Below are 13,410 nucleotides of genomic sequence, written 5' to 3'. Positions count from 1 at the left end.
AGGCGACGTTCAGGATACAAATGTTGAAGGACTGACTTACACTGTCTTTGTGTCTTTGTTTAGAAGCAGAGCGACACAGATGGATCCAGTTCTCAACCCTGTCATCACTGTGGTGGTGGGAAAGACTTTCATTGTGACCTCTGTGGAAAAACTTTCAGTTGGCAAGCTGCCCTTAAAACACATCAACGTAGACACACTGGAGACAAACTGAAATACTGCAAAGAATGTGGGAGAAGCTTCACCACACCAAGTGAGTTAAAACGACATGAACTGATTCACAGTGGGGTTAAAAAGCACCTCTGTGATCAGTGTGGGTCATCCTTCACCACTGCAAGGGACCTTAAATCACACAAACGAGTCCACACAGGAGAGAAACCACACAAGTGCAGACACTGTGAGAGAAGCTTCTCACAGTCAGGTCATCGTAACATTCATGAACGTGGACACATGGAAGGAAACTACAGCTGTGACCAGTGTGACAAGAGCTTCAGGAAGCTCAGTTCACACTCTGCACACAAACGATCCCACGTTACTAATAAACTGTTTCACTGTTACCAATGTGCCCAAACATTCACCTCATTGTCTGCTCTGTGCAAACATCAGCGCGATCACTCAGGGCTGAAATCACTCCCATCACTGGATCACAGTGAATCTGAAGACACAGAAAGATCCTCTGGTTTCTGTGTCAGACTCAAAAAGCTTGAGATCAGGCTCCACAGAGTTCAGATAGAATCATTTAAACTTGTGTTGAACTGAACTGGTTGCTGGGCTGAACTTCTACATAATACAGATCTACATGGGATCTTCTTTTCTGTTGTTTTACTGAGTCAGTTTTGTCCTTTTTTCTCTGTCCTGGTTTTGCTCGTCTGTAAATGATTGAAACTCAGTCAAATAGTTCATTGTTCTCCAGCAAAACGTTTTGGAAACTCATGTTTAACCTTTAAAACTCTGACATGTTTTAGCACACAAGGCTTCATCGGGGAGTTCACTCATGATTGGACCATGAGAACAAAGGTTTTTAGTTCTTTCAAAGAGAGTCTTGGAGATGTTTGATGTTTCTGTTTTTCTGAAAGAAAAACTATTTTTCTTGCTTTATGTAGTGTGGAAGTTTTTAATGTTTCTTCATCTGTGATGTTCTTGAATGTGTTCACGTGAAGATGGTACAAATAAACTGTCCTTTCAGCTTTAGCTCCTAATTTATTCATTATTTATGGATGTAGCACAGCAGCCGTCTCTTGATTAACACATGGAGGGCTCGGGATCTGATGGTGTCGTCTCCCTAATTTGCCCACTCAGTAAATCTCACTCATGGCCAAGAAATTGAAATAAACCTTGTTTCCCTGCTGGATAGTGATCCACTGTAACTCTGCTCCTCCTTCCTGTTTAGGATTTCTGTGGCTGAAGTAAAATTCCCTCCATCCATCACTTATCCCAGCTAACCCAAAGTGAAATAAAGTTTTGCTCGTCTTAAAAAAGCATTACAATAATGGGCATTACCAATGCAAACTGAATGATACAGAAGATGTAAGAAGAGACTTTGATCAGTTAATAAAGCTCATGATCTGGATTCATTGTGGCTGCTACACAGATACTTCTGGGTCACTTCTCTCAGTTAGGAACCTTCCTCACCAAACTGACTGTTGGACCACACCCCTGGTTTCATGAGAAATTGTTTCAGCCATGATTTCTCTTCCTGTATTTCAGAGTAAAGACTGAAGTGACAAATGGAAGCATGTTTAAAAAACACAATGTGAGAGAGACGTTGAGGTCCTTAGAAGTTACCCTGGGTTTTTCTGTCACCCTGCTAGATGTTACACACCTTGTTATTGGACTGATTTCTACTGCTGGACTACTCCTGCGGAGAGTAACAATACTCTTACTAATTAGCTCCCTTTCACACCTTTGGGGATATTTATTTTTGTGCTTGCAGCGCTGTGAGCCAGAACAGCGAGAGAAAAATCTGCAACAGCGACGAGCCGAATGCTTACGTGAATCGCAGCAGCTGCACATGTGCTACGCTGAATTAGAGGATATCTTTGCTCTGGATTTCTATTTCTACTTTTTCATTTCTATATGATTCTTCTTGCATCTAAACAAAGATGATTCAATTTGCTAAATGTTGATGGCTCTTCGTGCTCAGGTGTAAATGAGACGTAATATTTGCTCTTGGTTTGGTTCTCCTGTACAGAACCTTGCAGTACAACAGAAACCTAAAAACATTATTTGTAGTGGTTATTCTTAGTTGTTCTGCTGCCTAAATACCACAGGGTCTGATTATGAAGTTATTGAGCTGCACATACTTTACGACCTGCTTAAGTTCGAGGTCACAGCGTCTGTAGAGCAGCTGGAACATAATGAAGTCTACAAGGTTAAAGTTTTCTCTTCAGTTATTGTTCTTTCTGCTGCTTGGTTTGATGGATCTGAGAGCTTTTGTTTTTATTATTGTTATTATAATTATCATTAATATTTTACTCTCTAGAAGTTTTAAAATAGTGTTTGTGTTTGAAAAAATTGATTTAAGAATTGAACAGAAACATCTGTCCTTCTGAAAATCGCCCAAAGGCACGGAGACAAAGTCAAAGGATGCAACCTGTAACTTTCTCTTCCTTCATGTCAGGACCATCATCCATGATTTATATAAAATGCATATAGCAACAGTAGCACTTTAGTTTGGACTTTATGATTTCTGTAACTGGAAAATATTATTTTGTTTAAAGACAGAAGTGACCGCATAGTTGCAAAATCAAAGGGAAATATTAATTAATTAGCATCAAGTATATTTGTTGCTTAAGCGTTTGCACTATAACTTAAGTAGGATTATAACTTTTAAGGAAGGAAAGATTTCAGATATTTAGTTCACTGTTTCAGTTATTTTATATGAAATTAAAACATTTATGTTGGTCAAATATGATGCTCTAAATCAAATAAAAGTTTGAAAATAAATGGGGTTGGGCGTCCAGGTACACACCGGCTCACTCCTTGGCGGCCGCTCATCGGGGCCTGGAACCTGGGGCTCGCTCGGGCCCCTTTGGAGGTGGGGTGCCCCCGGCCTCTCGGCCTGGGGCTCGGTCACTCAGGCACAGCTGGCTGCCGGCGGAGCTCACGGGCGCGTCACTGCAACTCCCCCTGGCTTCTGCTCCGCGACTGCTGAGTGAGCCCTCATCTGGGACTCTCCTCAGCTCTTACTGGGACAGTGGCGCGGCTGCCCCTCTGTTGGTCTTCCTTGGTCTCTTGTGTTCTGGGGGCCTCTGGATGTCTGGAGTTTTGATCTCCTCCATACCTGCTTCATACCCTGAAGGACGGGGCTGTGGCCCCCCCACACTCCCTAGCAGATCGTTACATGGAGAAACCTTTGGAATACAAGCACGCTGATCCACACAGGTATGCACACGGGTGTTCACTGCTCGTAGACCCAAATTACACCTTTCTTGGCTGCTACCTCGAAGCACATCTGTCCTGCGTGCTGCACAACAACATTGAATATTTAGTATTTACTGCTGTTTACACTTAGCTAGATTAATGCGATGGTGTTGTGTTTAGTATGTTGCTTTGTGTTTTTTTTTTGGTTTTTTTGCTTGTTTTCTATTCTTCTCTCAACAGGTGATCCAGGAGATTTTTATTTTTTTTCTCCCCCCCTTTCTCACTGTCCCTCTCCCCTTCTGTTTTTCCTTTCCTTCCTCTTTCTTTCTCCCTTTCCTATCCCTCACTCATGTCTGTCCCGTCTGTAACATCTGAAAATAAAATATAATAAATAATAAAAACAAAGATCGACCAAATGGACCAATACGGCAATGCCACGATGATCCATTTGGCAAAGTAAATCCATTGGGTATCCTTGTTGGTCTTCAGACAACAATTCTAAAGAACCAAATGGGACAGGCAGAAAAAAAAAAAGAAAATAAATGATGTATTTTTAAATGCTGCAACAAATGTTCACAAAAAGTAACTATAATTAAAACCAGTTAAACAAAATCAAATGTTTGAATCATGCTTAACCAAATGCCAGGCTGGAGAGCTGAACCTAAAGTATACGTAGAAAGATTTCAACATCTGAGCAGTTTTTAATGTTTTTATCACATATAAATGTCACAGCAGTGGGTCCTGGCCCAATGCTTTGTGTTTTTGCTTTTCTTTGACTCTTGTTTTTCTTGGTTTTTGTTCTTCTTATTTATCAGGCTCTCAGTAATCTTAGTTCTCCCTCCCTCAGTGTTCATTTCAGCCTGTGTTTAGTTTCTGTTCCCGTGTCCCACGTTTCATCGTTTCATGTCGAGTCAGCCCTGTCTCTCTGTTTCCTGTGTCTCCCCAGTCAGCCCCGCCTCCCTCGGGCACTCATGTGTGATACAGAGTAATAAACCTGACTACATTTGCTACACTCTCTTTATTACCTGTTACTTTAAAATTCATACACTAATTATGTCTGCCCATCTCTCTAATGTGAAGGTCAAAGGTCAACATCCCAGTGACATAAAAATAATCCCAAAGGGGCAAAGGCAGCGGTTAATTTAGCACATTTAGCATTAAGGGTACAGCAAGGATATACTTTTACTTATTGTGGCAGGGGTGTGGTCTCTGGCCTGCTGCAGTGGAGGCTGGTGGCGGGACGTTGGACGGCACAGGTGAGGGTGATGGAGCTCATGACTCTCCCCTTTATAGTGACGGAGGAGACTGGCGTGGGGGAAGCGTGTAGTGGAGGAAGCCGAGGAGAGAGCTGGTTTCTGGCTACAAAGACGGCGTCAAACCAGAAAAGATTGCTCGTGGTCAAATAATGTGTCAATCACCTGTGAATCAAACTGTGTGTGGCTCAGTTCATGTCACAGTGTTGTTTAGTATATCTTCACTTGTCTCACTCTCCTTCTGTTCTGTCCATCAGGACGATCCTCAGCGCTTACACAGATCCTCCATCGATGTTTTGGATCCAATCAGTGATCAGTTCTACGAGGAGGCCTGGATGTTCACCAGCGCTCGCTACACCTCCATCTACCAGAAGGTGAGTGTACTCCTTTGTGCTCAGATTAACATTTTACTTCTTAAAATACATTTTCATATATGAGCTTTCTATTATTTCATGGGCCATTTAATCAATATTAAAATTACAAGCATATCAACAAAGGTGAAGCTGGTTTTTTCCACTTGCTGTCACACAGTCATGGAGGAATACAATAAATACATAATCAGTCATAGATCCTGAACAATGACATTAAAAGAAAGTCTGTGGCTCTAAAAACTAAACAGTATAAAGACATGCTCCAAGCTGCTGTTTCTCTCCTCCTCCTCTAGGTTTTCCACTGTTGGCCATCCAGCGATGCTGGAGGGCTACCTGGCCAATGCTGGCCTACACAAAGAGGTCCCGGCTCGGAGGAGCTGAAGAAGATCCTTGCCTTCCTCGTCAGTTTCCTCTTCAGTTCCTATCCCAACAAAACCTTCTTGCACCTATTAGCTCCAAAGAGGCTATGGTGCCCGTGGAGGTCTGGACCTGAGGCCTGTGCTCATCACGTGGATAGAAAACACTCTGACACCATTCTGGAGGTCTGATGGGACTCTGACCAAAACACAGATGAAATAAAACTTGTGGCTGGAGCTTTTAAAATTACTTTTTCACCTCATAGATTAATGCTCATGATTGCATGTTAGCCAGACAGCATCTCCCCAAGGTGAAACTCTCAGGAGACTCTTAAACTGTAATCTGGTTGAGACTACTTGAGGAGATCTTAGTAGCGAGTATGTGGATTTAGTCTCTTCACCAACAGCAGACAGACCCATGCCAAGAAAGCAGACATGTTCTCAAAGAAAGCCGAGAGCAGAGATTGGAAAAAGCTAAAAAGAAAAAGCTGCAGCTTCAGACGACTATCTGCCTGTAAGGCTGAAAAAGTCCAGTTACGCTCTATTTTGGAAAAGCTCCCAGTTTTGGTAACCTGGACTTTTATTTGCCCTCTTCTGCTACAGATGTTGACTGTGACCTCAGAGGCCAACTGGACCACACAGCTGCAGCAGGAGTGAGGGAGAGGAGTCTTCATCCAGCTTCAAAGAAAACATCCAGGTAAAGTGACGTGGATCAGCGGATAAAGCCGTCTCCACTTTCAAAGGAGATCCTCTGAGAGAGAGACTCTCTGAGCCATTTTAGCCTCAAATTATAGGACTTTATAGTACAGCAACACTTTTAAAGGACAAAAATAAGATAAACTGTGACTGTAATACAAACAAAGTATTGCATGTGTTTTTAAAAGTGTTCCTCCGATGGGCAGGATATCACTATTAGACTGTCCCACCAGCCAACTTCAACAAGAGACCACAGCAGCATTCAGTGATCAGCACAGATGTTCCTCTAACACTCAGCATCTGATCCCTGTTGGTCTGTGTGCTTCTGCTTTTGCTCAGTTAGAAACCCTGCAGCAACCCGACCCAAAACTGTGTCTTCTTGTTGGCCTCAACGTTGAAGTGTCAAACGTCCAACATCTGGAAAGGAAACCACGCCAGTGTACTGTGATGTTTCACCAACATGTGGCAGACGCTGGTCCTGCCTTTCATGCTGACATCAGCAGAGAGCCCCGCCTACCTCAAAGCCTCCCCTGTCATGTATTGATCAGGATGATTATGAAGATGAGCGAGTGCAAATAAGACTGTAAAAGTCCACGAGCAGAATGTTTGGATGCTTTCTAATGATTCATGAATATCATGAGAGTGTTTGTGTGTTTTGTCTTTTCTTTGCTGACGTTTGTTACTAACAAAGACAATTTACGCTCTGTGTGTGTTTTCATCCTTACCAGCCGCACTCTAACTGCAATGAAGGAAACAAACTGTAGAAATGGTCGACTCAGTGACTTCATAAAATATTGAAGTGGTTCAGGTAGAGCCAGTTTTTAAATGACCATGAACACTGAGCGTATTGTATCTGTACAGCATGTTTTTCTATTAGACAGATTTGTAACAGAGGCCTTGCTCTCAGTAAGTTTGAAATCCTTTTCTGATTTCTTTTGTAATCTCTGATCTTTGTGTATCCTGCTCAGTTTGCATGCTGCCTGTAGGAGTTTCTGTCTTTGTATTTGAAGAGAATTCATTGAATATACTCAGCTGCTTCCCTTTGGTGCCTCACACATCACTGAAGTTTTTCAGTGTCCAGTTATTTGTTTTTAATAGCTGTTTGAATTCTCTGTATGTTTGACCCTGTAGACTGTTTAATGGACTGCTCGTCTTCCTGTTTGTAACCACTGCCTGTTTAGGACTAAAGATTTGGATTTTTGACTTTAACACAGCCTCTGCGTGTCGTCCCTTTGTGTCCTCGTCCTCTGTGAATGTGTCACAGATGTTTCCATGATAATAACACAGCTTTCCCACAGTGGCTTGCAGCAGCATTTATTCACAGCACATTTGAGAAAGGTTCAGATTAACTCGATGAGTTTATATTCAGAATGATTCTGACAGTGGGCCACTGTGAATTGTGATCTTTCATCAGGTCAGTGTTTAAGTTCAGTATTTCAAAGCAGGAGCTATGAACAGTCATCATGTTGGCATTAGAATTATTATTATTAATCATTATTAATAATGTCGTTACTCATGTATAACTTTGATTAGTATACATGAATTTTATCAATAGTAAAAATAATGAATAATTCATGTATAACTTTTATTGTGTTTTGTATATTAATTATATTTAAATAGAGATGTTGACCCTGTCTCTACAGTAGCATCAGTGTAACATACATTATTGGTCCAAGCTGTCATAAATGGGGAGCCTGATCCTTTATTATGAAAACATGACGAGTATTTTTCTTGTCAGTTGGGAAGAAGTTGGTCTTTTTTTCCTTCTTTTTGCTCAGTTTGTCTTTTCTTTGATAATTGAAACTCTGATCAAACCTACTCATGTTCACAGCATGTAAAAGCAGCTGACAGTCCGTGGCATTGTTGTTTGTAGAGGTGCAGTGTAGTGGGAGCATAAATCAAAAGAAAACAGTAACATTTATGTAATAAAACATCTGAATGAAAATGAACAGGCCCTTTATGAACTTCAAAGGGATCTGAAAACAACACTTTTTAAAAGAGTATCTTGGGGTGTAGGTGGTCAAAATAGAAAACTGAGCTGAGACTCTAAGTTCAATCCATCCATTGGTTTTTACTTAGGAGGAAGAAATGTCAGGCTGGTGCAGGCTGGTTAGGTGCATGTGGTTATCTTTACCTAAATGAGTTCACTTTGTGGCTGCCAGGTTGGGCAGAAGTACCTGTCCCCTGTTAGGCTTAGCAAGGTTCTCCAGGAGTTTCTCCATGGGTAGAGCTTCTAGCTCCTCCAGCACATCTGTGGCCGTGCAGGCTGCCACTTTCTTGGTTGCTCTTTTTACCCCACTGGTGGATGAGCTGCAATGGTCTCCATTTGTCCCATATGTCTTTACTTCTTCTTCTTCTTTTGCATATTAAACACATTATTCTGTTTCTATGTATTTGCTATGATTTGCTATTTGTTAAGTAACATTGCTTCACTCACTATGCCGGGTTTGTGTGTGGAAGCATTCAGTTGCTGGCAAATCAAACATTCTGCAAATGAAGCTGAATACTCAGTTACATGTTTCTTTACATTTTATTATGTTACAGATTAAGTCATTTGTTCTTACTTTGTTTGTCTTTTCAGTCTTCATGAGGGTCAGGTGTGGGGAAACGCCCGCCCGGCATTTCCTCATTTTAAAGTCCTGCTGATGTCACACATGACATCAGCAGGTCAAACCAAGTGGAGGGGTTTGTTTGTCCATAGAGATGCTTCCTTTTGTTTGTTTTAAGGTTTAAATGGATTTGTTGAATGTGTTTCTTTTCATCAATACTGCCATTTAGTTGTGTAAATGTGCATGTTAGAAGTGTGAAGAGGTTTTGTGTTTAGAAATTGTTAGCAGAGCTGCCCTGTGCAGCATTTATGGCATAATACTTTTAAGGGAGAATAAAAAGTCGACACATACATCTCATTCCTGACGGAGGACTCTACCACAACCCCTCTCCAGTCCATTCACAGAGTCATTGCATGATAAGACATGGATAGGATATGGGCGGGGCCTTTTACCGTCATTTTATTAAGGCACAAAGTACAAACACCTGTGGACACATAATCCAACACCCCCACTTGTACACAGGTTGGGGGGAAAAACAATCCTCCAAAAAAAACATCTTATATTCCAAACACGAATCCAGAGAATTTTTCTAACTTAGACTTTGAGACTGGTTTCGTCATCATATCTGCTACCATTGACTCAGTTGGACAGTAATCAATGAGCACTTTTCTTTCATGTACAGCTGACCTTATAAAATGATATTTCACATCAATGTGTTTACGTCTTTGTCTGTTCACTGGATTCTTTGACAAAGAGATTGTTCCCTGATAGTCCTCCAAAATCATAGGTATTTCATACTCAAACTCATCAAGATCTTGAATCAAATAAGTCAAATACATACATTCCTGAATTGTTGCTGCTAATGCCATGTATTCGGCTTCACAAGTTGATAATGCTGTAGTTGTCTGCTTTTTGGTTTTCCATGATGGTAAATGGCCTGCATTTGTATAGCGCTTTTCTAGTCCATAGGACCCCAAAGCGCTTCACACTACATTCAGTCATTCACCCATTCACACACACATTCACACACTGGCGATAGCAAGCTACATTGTAGCCACAGCTGCCCTGGGGCGCACTGACAGAGGCGAGGCTGCCGGACACAGGCGCCACCGGGCCCTCTGACCACCACCAGTAGGCAAACACGGGGTTAGTATCTTGCCCAAGGATATTTGGCATGCAGCCAGGGTGCAGCCTGGGATCGAACCACCGACCTTCTGATTAGTGGCTGACCTGCTCTGCCACCTGAGCTACAGCCACCCCTGATATCAAAGGACCATTTTCATTTAGGCTTACACAATAACCTGTCATACTGCGTCTATCAGAAACATCGGATGCCCAATCTGCATCACTGTATGCTTGTAGACCCAGTTTTCCACTTGAACATTTCCTAAAACACAGTTCTCTCCCTCGACTACCTTTTAAATACCTCAAAACATGTTTCACTGCTGTCCAATCATCAACAGTTGGCGCATTGAAATGTTGTGACAGTTTGCTGACAACATAGCTTAAATCAGGTCGCGTACAATAGCTCAGATAGATAAGACATCCTACCGCTTCACGATATCTCCTCACATCTGGTAATGTCTCGAATTTATCAGAATGAGTCCATTTCTGTTCACAGGGTGTTAACCGTGGCTTACAGTTTTGCATGTTAAATCTCTTTAAAATGTTCTCAATATATACTTTCTGTGACATTGTGACACATTCTTTTTCTTGAAGAAAATCTATTCCTAGAAAATGGTTAAGCTTCCCCAGATCTTTCATTTGGAATTTAGAAGAGAGCATTTCTTTCACGCCTGAAAGCACATTTTCATTGTTAGCTGCAATGAGTAAATCATCCACCCACACTATGATGATTACCTTTTCACTTTCAGTCTCTTTTGAATACACACAATGATCAGCAATATTTTGTCTAAATCCACAATTGCTTAAATAGTCATGTAAGGTTTGATTCCAGTTACGACCCGATTGCTTCAGCCCATAAAGTGATTTCTTTAGTCTATACACCAGTTTATTAGTCTCACTTGATTCTATCTCAAAACCTTCTGGTTGTTGTATATATATTTCTTCATTTATTGGTGCATGTAAATAGGCGGTTTTTACATCCATCTGGTGAACCAACATATCATCCTGAACCACTTTCTGCATCAAAACTCTCACACTCGATAAATTAGCAGTCGGTGAAAAAGTCTCCTCATAATCAACTCCTTTTGTTTGACTAAAACCTTTAGCCACAAATCGAGCTTTATATCTGTCTGATCCGTCAGAGTTCTTTTTAACGGCATAAACCCATTTACCCCCCACTGCTTTCTTACCCTCTGGTAAGGTGGTTAAAGTAAATGTGTCATTCTCCTTAAGGGATTGAATTTCTTCACTCATCGCTCTTTCCCATTCTTTTGACTTGCTTGACACAATAGCTTCGCTAAATGATGTGGGTATTTCACACAACAATCTGTAGCAATAATCAACACTAGTTTGCATCTGTTCATTTTCACACTCTTTCACATCCGTGATATAGTCACTCAAATAATCAGGTCTCTTTCTGATTCTGGATGGATAACGTGTAGCTCCAGCATCTACTTTATCATCAGTTTTAACCTCAGACTCAGTTTGACTGCTTTCACTACCATCCTGAACATCCTCATCCTTCGTCTGTTTGGACCCACCATCTTTTCTGGATTCATAAACCTCATCTTCACACATCTGATCACTCTGTGTTTGTTGATCCATTGTCACGGAATTTAGTATTTTTATCAATCTGTGCTTTTCAACTTTCCCGGTTTTTGGGAAATAGATCAAATATGCTGGACTGTTTTTGTCATATCCCAAGAAAACACCTTTGTCGCATCTTGGATCCAGTTTTCCCCTATTTTGTTTATAAGCATAGCACAATGATCCGAATTTCTTCATTCTAGAAAGATCAGGTCTTTTTCCAGTTAACATCTTATACGCTGTCTGAGCTGTGCGTTTATTAAAACACCGGTTCCGAATCACTCCCGCGGTTTGTACTGCATATGGCCATAAAGACTTTGGCAATTCGCTCTCAACTAACATGCATCTCGCCATGTCAAAAAGTGTACGCCAGTTCCTCTCTGCTGTTCCATTTTGATGAGGCGAATATGGCGCCGAAGTTTCCTGCCTAATGCCGTGTCTACTTAACAAATTTCTGAACTGTCTACTTGTAAATTCAGTTCCATTATCAGAACGAATGCACTTGATTTTCCCATACGATGCCACCTCTGCAATAAATCTTTCAGTTGCCTGAGTTGTATCACTTTTGTGTTTCAGATTATATACAAATGTTGCACCTGAATAATCATCAACAAACGACAAAACATACTTAAACCCTTCTTTAGAGTTTGGCGTAATCGGACCAGCTAAATCCGTATGTACCAACTCTAATGCTGTCCTGGCCTTTTCATCGGGTTCTCGGTTCCTAGTTTGGATAAACTTCCCTTGTATACAGGCTTCACATTGCATATTTTTGTTGATTTTACCCTTAATGTCCATTCCATCGACGACATTTTGCAAATTTTGAACATCCTCATAATTACAGTGCCCTAGGATTTCATGCCACGTTTGCATATCAAAACATCCATTACATTTCTCCTCAAACTCTTGCACAGTGTTTATAAAGAACAGTCTCTCATGTTCACATATAGGGAATTTTGTTCCATCAACATGTTTAAGAAAACTGTCCCCGTGTTTGAAAACCACAGTGGCTCCGTTACTAGTAGCTGCTTTTACTGACAAAATGTCCTGTGGAAACGATGGAATGTAGAGTGCTTGTTTCAATGTTACCTTGTGACTTCGTCCTTTACTGTCAATCATACTTATCTCAGCATCTCCTCGCCGCTTTGCAGCTCCTCTGCTCCGCCTTCCGTCAGCCAACTCTACACAATGAGCCTCGGGTCGAAATGTGTCATCAAAAGTCTTAAAACTCTCGATCTTCGTAAAGATATGTGACGTCGCTCCCGTATCCACCAGTAGCTGATTGTTCAGCATCTCCCGGCCGCCGTCCGGGACCCTCTGGGGTTCGGAGCCCGTCTTGAACGCGTAGTCCTTCTCCATAACCCCTCTCGCTTCATCCCGTCTCAGCTTCCTTCTACAGGTCGCATCTTTGTGTGTACTACTCCGGCAAAAACTGCACCATACTCTAGATCGGCACGTTCTTGCAGTGTGTCCCTTTAGTCCACATTTAAAACACACAATCTCATTATTCTTTGATCTTCGGTCGTCTGCTCGCCAAAAAGTAGAATCCTGATCTAATTGCACTTTTGTCCTCATTACGTTGTCATCTGTTACAGCCGCACGCATTCTCTCGGTTTCTTCATAACTTCTGAGTTTTACTTTAAACTCTGAGAATGTGATTTTTGCTTCGCTCTGTGTAACGTGCACAATCAGGGGTTTAAATGTCTCTGGTAGTCCTTTCATTATCATTGCGATCAGAAGTCCATCAGTTAATTGCTCACCCGCATTTTTCAACGCTGTGATAATTGCTTCTGCTCGGATAATATAGTCCGTCACACTTTCATTCCTTTCATTTGTGAGAGAAGTAAGTTCGGTGTACAGACTTATAATCCGTGGCTTGCCCACTCCTGCATAATGACCTCTCAAAATTCTTAGAGCTTTCCGTCCGTCATCAACTGCATCTCTCATAACTAACGATAAACTTTTGTCATCTAGAAAGTGTATCAACTCTGCATATGCTTCTGCATTTTTGTCATCATCTTCACCTTCGGCTTCTCCATCACCCTCAGCCTTCAAGATGACATCTTTCAAACCTTGTAGTCTGAGATGACCAAGGAACTTTGTTTCCCATATC

At 41.5% G+C, this 13,410-nt stretch overlaps 1 protein-coding gene across 6 annotated transcripts; it reads left to right on the top strand.

The window, feature by feature from the left end:
- Positions 1-184: 184 nt before the first annotated feature.
- On the top strand, positions 185-7,245 carry LOC309702364 (phospholipase D1-like). Of its 6 annotated transcripts, none has more exons than XM_082527065.1 (5): positions 185-250; positions 4,871-4,987; positions 5,278-5,526; positions 5,944-6,037; positions 6,376-7,245. In XM_082527065.1, exons 2-4 carry the CDS (start codon positions 4,949-4,951, stop codon positions 5,995-5,997), a joined length of 342 nt encoding a protein of 113 aa, XP_082383191.1. In that variant the 5' UTR covers positions 185-250; positions 4,871-4,948; the 3' UTR covers positions 5,998-6,037; positions 6,376-7,245. The 6 variants fall into 6 exon arrangements, 4 of the variants coding, with proteins under 4 accessions (XP_082383191.1, XP_082383192.1, XP_082383190.1 ...); XM_082527066.1 differs by having other exon boundaries at positions 5,278-5,854; XM_082527064.1 differs by lacking the exon at positions 185-250 and having other exon boundaries at positions 4,511-4,987; positions 6,380-7,245.
- The last annotated feature ends 6,165 nt before the right edge of the window (positions 7,246-13,410 follow it).

Source organism: Aulonocara stuartgranti (assembly GCF_965226115.1).
Source record: "Aulonocara stuartgranti genome assembly, chromosome: 3".
NCBI classification, from domain to species: domain Eukaryota; kingdom Metazoa; phylum Chordata; class Actinopteri; order Cichliformes; family Cichlidae; genus Aulonocara; species Aulonocara stuartgranti.
This window is presented reverse-complemented; position numbering and strand designations above follow the sequence as displayed.

What these genes read in the sequence shown, in the direction of transcription:
- LOC309702364 (XM_082527064.1), top strand. Translation starts at nt 4,766, where the DNA reads ATGTGTCAATCACCTGTGAATCAAACTGTGTGTGGCTCAGTTCATGTC. An exon ending in ACACCTCCATCTACCAGAAG is followed by an intron (nt 4,988 to 5,277) that starts GTGAGTGTACTC and finishes CTCCTCCTCTAG; the next exon opens with GTTTTCCACTGTTGGCCATC. An exon ending in ACTCTGACACCATTCTGGAG is followed by an intron (nt 5,527 to 5,943) that starts GTCTGATGGGAC and finishes CTTCTGCTACAG; the next exon opens with ATGTTGACTGTGACCTCAGA.